A 10,476-nucleotide genomic window follows, 5' to 3' on the forward strand; every position below is an offset into this window, starting at 1 on the left:
CATGTTAATTAACACATCTTCATGGGGAGCTCTAGTATTCCTAGGCATTTGGAAAGAGGGGCTTTCAGGAGGGAAGGGTGAAGACATGGCAGGTTGGATAAAGAAGGGGAATCCTGGCTCATACAGTCGTGTGGAAAAAGGGCTTTGAGATGATGAGCGTAGAAGGACACAAAGTGGGAAATCGCTTCCCCCATAACTTCCAGCTATTTTGGGGGTGGAAAATGATTAAACAGAGTATCTTGTACAGCAGTGAAAGAGGGGGACATAGCTTTCTGCAATCCACTGGCTGGGGAATGGACTGCAAGATCTAATAGGTCTTCTCCATCTTTAAAAAGTTAGAGTAGTCTCACAAAAAGTGTCATGGGACATCTACACTTTCCACAGTATGCATCCGATGAAGTGAGCTGTAGCTCATGAAAGCTTATGCTCAAATAAATTGGTTAGTCTCTAAGGTGCCACAAGTACTCCTTTTCTTTTTGCGAATACAGACTAACACGGCTGTTACTCTGAAACCTGTCATGGGACAGTTAATGTCCTCATAGCACAGAAAGGACCAGATGTCATCTGAAAGACCTCAGTATAAATAATGTAGCAAAGTACTTTGTATTTTATAATTGACAACAATCCCTCCACAAACCTCCTCTTGTAGTGACGATTAATGTATTCAAGGATACACTGCTAAGTGTCATGTTGGGGAGTCGTCATTGTCGCTTTTTCTTGCACTTGTTTGTATAGCCTTTATTTTGCGGTACTCTATCTTTAAAATATAATTGGTTTGTCTGAACTTCTACTGTCATCTGTAGCACATATAGGGACTTCAAAAGGCTTGGTGAAGCAGATGTTAATTACTCTCTTTTTTTCCCCTCTCCTTCTGTCCTATGAATAGACACTATCAAATTCGCTTCTTCTGATCCATTTACATGGTTGACTGAGCCCTTGCCTTCCCTTTCCCCTTTGACTTGGTATTTCAGTTCTGAAAAGAACTCCAGTTCTGAATGAAACCTCTTGACATAGCAGCAGTTGGCTCAGCCATCTCAGTACTGGTGGTGCTTGTAACCATTTCTAAGAAAATGTATGGCCTAGTGGAAAGTCAGGAGGACCAGAATGATATTCCCTTTCCCTACCTTGCCTATATTTGATATAGTGAGCCATAGAGGAAAAATATGAGAGAGGGAGCATGTTTTTTATTTGAGATGGCGAGTACAACCACATTAAAAAAAAATCTTTTATAAGTGGTTACCGGTGTTCATTGCATGTCAGTTTCCAGCTGGTACTTTGAGGTTCACTTCGCTGCAGAAATTGTGAAACCTTAGCAGACAATGACAGAAAGAAAATGAGAGCTGGAGATCAAATATATGACAAATTTTTTTTTTTTAAAAACCCCACATACTCCACTAAAGGCTATTTCCTCTCTTGATTTTTTAAATCTCTGTAGCAGTGAGAAGCTAAACTCTTCACAGAAAGGTGCTGGTCACCCCATCTCAAAAAAGGATACAGTGGAGTCGCATCTTATGCAGGTGTTAGGTTCTAAAGTCAGCGCGTAAGGTGAAAATCGCGTATAGTCAAAATTACCCTTGAAAATCCCTTAAATCTCTCACAAAGTATAGGTTTATGCTCAAATAAATTGGTTAGTCTCTAAGGTGCCACAAAGTATAGTATACTGTACATGGTTTTGTGTATACAACCCTGTACAGTAATATGTATAAATGTATACAGTAATGTACAGTATATAATAAAGAGTACATATGCAAAATATAATTTTACAGTACTGTATTTTTAATTACAGGGGGTCATTAGGGCTTGATGTCGATCCAGGAGACGGAGGTGACGGAGAGCTTGGGTAATGGAGAGTGAGTAGATACGCTGGAGGGTAGGGATAGGATACAGAGGGACCTAGACAAATTGGAGGATTGGGCCAAAAGAAATCTGATGAGGTTCAACAAGGACAAGTGCAGAGTCCTGCACTTAGGATGGAAGAATCCAATGCACTGCTACAGACTAGGGACCGAATGGCTAAGAAGCAGTTCTGCAGAGAAGGACCTAGGGGTGACAGTGGACGAGAAGCTGGATATGAGTCAACAGTGTGCCCTTGTTGCCAAGAAGGCCAATGGCATTTTGGGATGTATAAGTAGGGGCATAGCGAGCAGATCGAGGGACGTGATCGTCCCCCTCTATTCGACATTGGTGAGGCTACATCTGGAGTACTGTGTCCAGTTTTGGGCCCCACACTACAAGAAGGATGTGGAGAAATTGGAGAGAGTCCAGCGAAGGGCAACAAAAATGATTAGGGGACTGGAACATATGAGTTATGAGGAGAGGCTGTGGGAACTGGGATTGTTTAGTCTACGGAAGAGAAGAATGAGGGGGGATTTGATAGCTGCTTTTAACTACCTGAAAGGTGGATCCAAAGAGGATGGATCTAGACTATTCTCAGTGATAGCAGATGACAGGACAAGGAGTAATGGTCTCAAGTTGCAGTGGGGGAGGTTTAGATTGGATATTAGGAAAAACTTTTTCACTAGGAGGGTGGTGAAACACTGGAATGCGTTACCTAGGGAGGTGGTAGAATCCCCTTCCTTAGAAGTTTTTAAGGTCAGGCTTGACAAAGCCCTGGCTGGGATTATTTAGTTGGGATTGGTCCTGCTCTGGGGAGGGGGTTGGACTAGATGGCCTCCAGAGGTCCCTTCCAACTCTGTTATTCTATGATTCTATGAGTCATAGATGAATTGGTTGGCTCTGGTTCAGCTCGAGAAGTTGATTGTGTAGGCTCATCAGCTGCTGGTTGTTTTTCCTTGAAAAACATGGTGATCGGCAACTGTCGCTGTTGTCTCTTGAGCTGCTCAAACATTTCTTGATACGGTCTCAACTCATCCGTAATAAGACGTGATTTTGAGGCTTCGTTCCATAGAGGGACCGTATTCAGAAATTAAATCATTCAAGTGTTTCGCTGCTTGAAACACTTCAGCAAATTTATGAAGATTCCAACTTGCTGGCTTTTCCTGTTCGTCGTTGTCATCTTCGTCTTCTGTAGACTATTTTTATCAGTTCCTCTAACTCTTTGTTAGTCAAAGTTTCCCAGTGGCTCTCAATTAATTCTTCAATTTCTTCCTCAAGGATGTCAACGAAGCCATCACCACCCACTTGTCTGGCCACCTGAACAATGCGTTTCACTTCTTTGTCAATGGTCGGAAAACCCTTAAAATCATTCACACGTTCTTTCCATACGTTTCACCAACATGCATTGACTGTTTCAGGCTTGATTGTATCCATTGTCTGTTTAATATAAGTGATGCAATCAGCAATGTTGAAGGACATCCAACACTCCATCACATTAAAATTGGGATCAGCATCCATAGCGCTACGTATCTGTGAGAACGTAAGCCTCGTGTACGTGGCCTTGAAACAGCGAATCACGCCTCGGTTGAGAGGTTGGAAGATAGAAGTGGTTTTGGGGGGGGGGGAGGATGACAATTTCAACATCATTCTGCACAAACCGGAGTGCTGCAGGGTGGCCAGGAGCGTTGTCTACGATCAGTAACACTTTAAAGTCAAGTCCTTTCTCTTCGAGGCACTGCTTGACCTCCGGAATGAAACACTTGTGGAACCAATCCAGAAATAATGCTGTCATCACCCAGGCCTTTTTATTTGATTGCCAGAACACAGGCAGGAGATTTTTGTTCTTGCTTTTTAGGGCACAGGGATTTGCAGCCCTGTAGAGCAACCCAGCTTTATTAAATGCCCAGCCACATTGCCACAAAACAACACAGTCACGTGGTCTTTAGCTGCTTTGAAGCCAGGGGCTTGTCTTTCTGATTTTGAAGTGTAAGTGCGGTTGGGCATTTTTTTCCGGAAGAGCCCTGTCTCGTCAGCACTTAAAACTTGTTCTGGAAGATAGTCCTTTTCTTCTATGATTTTCTTTAGTTGTTCGGGGTAGGCTTTTGCTGCCTCTTCATTGGCAGCTTCACCAGTAGTCTGCATGTTTTTGAGGTTGAAGCGGTTCCTAAAACTGTTAAGCCAACCTTGGCTGGCTTTGAATTCCTTCTCATCAGAAGGCTGTTCCTCTTCAGCGGGAGGTTTGAACAGCGCATAGAGGCTAAGAGACTTTTCTCGCAACGTGTTGCCATCAATAGGCACATGTTTACGGTTTATGTTTTCCAGCCATAAGTTTAATGCCTTTTCAGTCTTCACTAAAGTGTTGTCATGCACCTGGCTTGTCACCTTAGCAGTTATTGGAGCACTTGATGCTACGGCTTGAGGAATTTCTCTCTCTTGAATCTTGATGGCACAGATGCTAGATTCATTGCGGCCATATTTATGTGCCACATTGGAGACCGACATACCGTCTCTCAATAAGTCCAACACAGCCAGTTTTTCCTCCAGCATTGGAACAGATCACCGTTTCTTTGGTTGAGCACCAGATGAAGTCGTTGGCTTGCATTTAGGGGCCATGTTGTATGAAAAATATGTACAGTATCTTTAAACATTAGAATCACACTCAGCGTGGTGAGATGCTCACACTATGAGAGGCACGCAGGAACTGACACCGACTGAGGGAACAGCAGATTTATGTCTCCCATCTCACGCTCACTCTGGGGCATACGCTCATTGAGTGGAATGGTGGGCGGAATCGCCTGCGCTAGTTACAGGTATCTTGTTATTTTTCTTTTTGCCAAGCGTGTATAGTTGAATTCACGTAAGTTAAATGCACGTATGATGTGACTCACCTGTATTGCAGAGCTTACTGGGAGCTCACAGAAGAGCAACGTGAAAGAATTAAAGGCTTCAAAGAACTCTCATATGGAGAGAGAGAGAAAAAATTGGGGTTGTTTTATTTTCAAAACTAGTCAAGTAAGAGACAATATGCTAAAAGAATATAAAATAATGAATTCTCTAGAGAAGATAGATTGGGAGCTTTTGTTCCCCCTCAAAAATAAAATAAATAGGAAATTTAAAACTGATAAAAGGTTTTAAAGATTGCCACAGAAACTCATTGCCTAGAACTTAACATTAAAAAAATAGATTGGTTATTTATATGGATATCAAGAATAGCCAGAGTATACTAATTATTTACAACAAAAAATTTGGAAGGGATATTAAACATCAAGATCAGGAAGAGACCTACATGGGGATAGATTATTCCAAATCTGCCTACTACAGGATTCTTATACCTTCCTTTAAAGCCTCTGGTTCTGGCCACTATCAGAGACAGGATACTGGACTAGTTGGATATTGAGTTTGACCTAGCAGGCCATTTCTATGCTCTTCTTCGTTCTCCCACTTCCTCAAAATTAAACCAATTAACTTGAAATATAACAGATGTAAATCTTAGGCTACTGTACAGTTTTATTTTTTCTGGAAAGGCTGAGGTGGATCCAATCAGGTGTTTGAGAGAAATGAGTGGGAAGCTTTATTTGTTACAAATAATTCTAACCTTTTCTTCTTTTTCTAACTGCAACGATTTTGGAACTATTTTCTTTCCCTGGGTGAGAACTGGTGCCTGTTATTAGTATGGAGTAGAAATTAAAAAATATCAAACCTTGGATACTCCATGGGGTTTCTAAAATGCAAGTTGACTTTTCTTGCTCTTAGGAAGTCTGCATCTCTTGGGCATGGGTTTTGTCAAAAGCACATAAGTGGCAAGTGTGCTTTGGGAACACTGTGTGGCATAGCTGCTCTGCCATGGACTTGCTAAGACCCAGATCATAGCTCCTGCACTATGCAGAACATGTGACACTTACATGTCGTCATGGGAGCTGAAGTCTGGTGGTGTGGAGTGGAGGAAGGGGAGGATCCTAGAGGCCACAGAAGAATGAGAATAGGAATAGGACTCAGAGCCATGTGACTCCATAGCACTAAGAAACAGCCAAGAAATGTGGATTTTAATTCTGGTTCTGATACTGACTATGTCATGTTGGGCAAGTCACTTAAGGCCTGATTTTCACAGGTGCTGCAGACCCGCAGCTCCCATTTGACTTCATTTGCGATTTTGGGTGCTCAGCCTTTCTTCAAAACAAGACCTTAATTTCTCCACTTCAGATTCTGTAAGATGGGGATCCTCATATTTACCTATTTAATGGAACCCTATAGTGAAGTATTATTGACATTGGTCAGTGGCAAAAGTGGCACGAGAACACAGGTGCAGTGGGCTCTCAGCACAGTGCTCAGTCCTCATGATTATATGTCTTCTAAATCTTAGATATCTCAGACTCCCTAAAATCCTTAAGAAGTTTGATGGGCTTATGAAGTCCCTGCAGGTTTAAGTCACAAGAAAGCATGCCAGAGTCCCTCAGTATTCATTCACTTTGAAGTGGCTTGGGATAAAAGAACAAAGAATGTAACTAGAAAATGACTGAACAGAATTTATTCAAACTTTGTTTATTTTAGTGATTCTTAAAAATCAAGCTATATCTGAAGGAAGTATGTGTTGAAAGCTCTGAGTCGGGTCACCCCAGTCGATGACATGGCCTCTTGATTAGGCAGCTGTATTTAAAGAAGAGAGGGGTTTTTTAAATGTATAAAAATACTGTTCCGATCAGAGGTACAAAAGTTTCAGTGATGACCATGGCCATTTCAGTTTATCCTTTTTTTAAAAAAAATTCTATATGGTAACATCTGTATTAAAAGACCAGAATTTAGCATTCCTCCACTGGTTAGTTATTAACATTTTATTAAAGATGAACGGAATTGTTCACAGCAGAAATAATTTCTTTTATGAGTTTTAAAAGAGAAGGTTCCTAATAAATAGATAAGGGAATATGGCAGAGTTGAGGTGAGTACAGTAGTCTCATATCACCAACAATATTTTCCCCCATTAAGCAAAATATTTGCTAATACTAATTGATTACACAGTGATTGTTTCCTTTCGCTGCCATTAGGCTAAATTAGTTCCCTGAGAGATGGCCGAGTCCTATTTAGGTTCCTCCCTATGAAGTGTAGTACTGCAAACTATATATAATACATTACACACAAAAACTACATTAAAATAACATTATTAAGGTTGCAAAGTCAAGCAGTCATAAATTAGGAAGTGCCAGAGTTAAGATTGCCTGTGCACTTTATAGTGTTATGTTAGAAACTGTTAATGGCAGCCATCAGTCACAGACCTGGTAAAAGTAAACGGGTGTACTAAGCACCCTTCATTCAGACTAAATTATCCACAGTTTAGTGATAGCTGAATTAGTAGACAATGCCTCCCAAGGGACATTACCTCCCAAACCAGGGGCCGGCATGCCAAGGCCTGAGGTGAAGCCAAGAGCCATGTGGCCAGAGGGGTTTCCATGAAGACTGAATGCAAATGCAGGAGTTGACACATTTGTTGATTGCAGGGGTGGGTGTGTATGTGTGTGTGTGTATGAGAGAGTATGTATTTATGTATATTAGACAGACAAGGTAGGTGATATCTTTTATTGGACCAACTTCAGTTGGTGCAGGAGACAAAGCTTTTGGGTTACAAAGAGCTTGTCTCTTTCACCAACAGAAGTTGGTCCAATAAAAGATATTGCCTCACCCACCTTGTCTTTTTAGTAGCCTCGGACTAACAACACTGCAATCAACTATGAAAGTGTATGTATGTAAGCGGAAAAGTGAGCAGATAGTGGGAAACCTGTACAGCCCTTTCAAAGGATGAGCCTAGGAACTAAAACTCATAATTTAGCTACACTCTAACAATCATGGTCTCAATAAAGACACTGGACTGATGGTTTATTACAGCAATCTGTAATCCCCTAATCCCCTTTTGTCCTATGACTGCAGAGGTGTTAACAGGACACTTCACCTTGAATTGTTCCTTGGAATGTGTGCTAACTACTTATGCTAAACTGTCTGTCTGATCTTGTATTTAGCTGTGACACTCTTGATACCTTTCCCAGACCTGAAGAAGAGCTCTGTGTAGCATGAGAGCTTGTCTCTTTCACCAACAGAAGTTGGTCCAATAAAAGAGATTACTCCTTGTCTCTCTAGTGGGAGAAGCTGTGATGCATCTGGCTCTGAGCCCTGGTCTACACTAGGACTTTAGGTCGAATTTAGCAGCGTTAAATCGATGTAAATCTGCACCCGTCCACACAATGAAGCCCTTTATTTCGACTTAAAGGGCTCTTAAAATCGATTTCCTTACTCCACCCCTGACAAGTGGATTAGCGCTTAAATCGACCTTGCCGGCTCGAATTTGGGGTACTGTGGACACAATTCGATGGTATTGGCCTCCGGGAGCTATCCCAGAGTGCTCCATTGTGACCGCTCTGGACAGCACTCTCAACTCAGATGCACTGGCCAGGTAGACAAGAAAAGAACCGCGAACTTTTAAATCTCATTTCCTGTTTGGCCAGCGTGGCAAGCTGCAGGTGACCATGCAGAGCTCATCAGCACAGGTGACCATGATGGAGTCCCAGAATCGCAAAAGAGCTCCAGCATGGACCGAACGGGAGGTACGGGATCTGATCGCTGTTTGGGGAGAAGAATTCGTGCTATCAGAACTCCGTTCCAGTTTTCGAAATGCCAAAACCTTTGTCAAAATCTCCCAGGGCATGAAGGACAGAGGCCATAACAAGGACCCGAAGCAGTGCCGCGTGAAACTGAAGGAGCTGAAGCAAGCTTACCAGAAAACCAGAGAGGCGAACGGCCGCTCCGGGTCAGAGCCCCAAACATGCCACTTCTATGATGAGCTGCATGCCATTTTAGGGGGTTCAGCCACCACTACCCGAGCCGTGTTGTTTGACTCCTTCAATGGAGATGGAGGCAATACGGAAGCAGGTTTTGGGGACGAAGAAGATGATGATGAGGTTGTAGATAGCTCACAGCAAGCAAGCGGAGAAACCGGTTTTCCCGACAGCCAGGAACTGTTTCTCACCCTGGACCTGGAGCCAGTACCCCCCGAACCCACCCAAGGCTGCCTCCTGGACCCAGCAGGCGGAGAAGGGACCTCTGGTGAGTGTACCTTTTAAAATACTATACATGGTTTAAAAGCAAGCAGGTGAAAGGATTACTTTGCCCTGGCATTCGCGGTTCTCCTAGATGTACTCCTAAAGCCTTTGCAAAAGGTTTCTGGGGAGGGCAGCCTTATTGCATCCTTCATGGTAGGACACTTTACCACTCCAGGCCAGTAACACATACTCGGGAATCATTGTAGAACAAAGCATTGCACTGTATGTTTGCTGGCATTCAAACAACATCCATTCTTTATCTCTCTGTGTTATCCTTAGGAGAGTGAGATATAATTCATGGTCACCTGGTTGAAATAGAGTGCTTTTCTTCAGGGGACACTCAGAGGAGCCCATTCCTGCTGGGCTGTTTGCCTGTGGCTAAACAGAAATGTTCCCTGCTGTTAGCCACAGGGAGGGGGGAAGGTTGAGGGGGTAGCCACGCGGTGGGGGGAGGCAAAATGCGACCTTGTAACGAAAGCACATGTGCTATGTATGCAATGTTAACAGCAAGGTTTACCCTGAAAGAGTGTAGCCACTGTTTTATAAAATGTGTCTTTTTAAATACCGCTGTCCCTTTTTTTTCCTCCACCAGCTGCATGTGTTTCAATGATCACAGGATCTTCTCCTTCCCAGAGGCTAGTGAAGCTAAGAAAGAAAAAAAAACGCACTTGCGATGAAATGTTCTCCGAGCTCATGCTGTCCTCCCACACTGACAGAGCACAGACGAATGCGTGGAGGCAAATAATGTCAGAGTGCAGGAAAGCACAAAATGACCGGGAGGAGAGGTGGCGGGCTGAAGAGAGTAAGTGGCGGGCTGAAGAGAGGGCTGAAGGTCAAATGTGGCGGCAGCGTGATGAGAGGAGGCAGGATTCAATGCTGAGGCTGCTGGAGGACCAAACCAGTATGCTCCAGTGTATGGCTGAGCTGCAGCAAAGGCAGTTGGAGCACAGACTGCCACTGCAGCCCCTCTGTAACCAACCGCCCTCCTCCCCAAGTTCCGTAGCCTCCACACCCAGACGCCCAAGAACGTGGTGGCGGGGCCTCCGGCCAACCAGCCACTCCACCACAGAGGATTGCCCAAAAAAAAGAAGGCTGTCATTCAATAAATTTTAAAGTTGTAAACTTTTAAAGTGCTGTGCTTAAAGTGCTGTGTGGCATTTTCCTTCCCTCCTCCACCACCCCTCCTGGGCTACCTTGGTAGTCATCCCCCCATTTGTGTGATGAATGAATAAAGAATGCATGAATGTGAAGCAACAATGACTTTATTGCCTCTGCAAGCGGTGACTGAAGGGAGGAGGGGCGGGTGGTTAGCTTACAGGGAAGTAGAGTGAACCAAGGGGCGGGGGGTTTCATCAAGGAGAAACAAACAGAACTTTCACACCGTAGCCTGGCCAGTCATGAAACTGGTTTTCAAAGCTTCTCTGATGCGTACCACGCCCTCCTGTGCTCTTCTAACCGCCCTGGTGTCTGGCTGCGCGTAACCAGCAGCCAGGCTATTTGCCTCCAACCTCCCACCCCGCCATAAATGTCTCCCCCTTACTCACACAGCAAGCAGTAA

The 10,476-nt window shown here is 43.7% G+C and overlaps 1 protein-coding gene across 1 annotated transcript; it reads left to right on the top strand.

Moving 5' to 3' along the window:
- Positions 1-8,369: 8,369 nt before the first annotated feature.
- LOC140917950 (uncharacterized) lies at positions 8,370-10,124 on the top strand. Its single transcript, XM_073361476.1, has 2 exons — positions 8,370-8,922; positions 9,511-10,124. Exons 1-2 carry the CDS (start codon positions 8,373-8,375, stop codon positions 10,029-10,031), a joined length of 1,071 nt encoding a protein of 356 aa, XP_073217577.1. The 5' UTR covers positions 8,370-8,372; the 3' UTR covers positions 10,032-10,124.
- Positions 10,125-10,476: the final 352 nt, after the last annotated feature.

The sequence above is a fragment of the Lepidochelys kempii genome, chromosome 10 (assembly GCF_965140265.1).
Source record: "Lepidochelys kempii isolate rLepKem1 chromosome 10, rLepKem1.hap2, whole genome shotgun sequence".
Taxonomy (NCBI): domain Eukaryota; kingdom Metazoa; phylum Chordata; order Testudines; family Cheloniidae; genus Lepidochelys; species Lepidochelys kempii.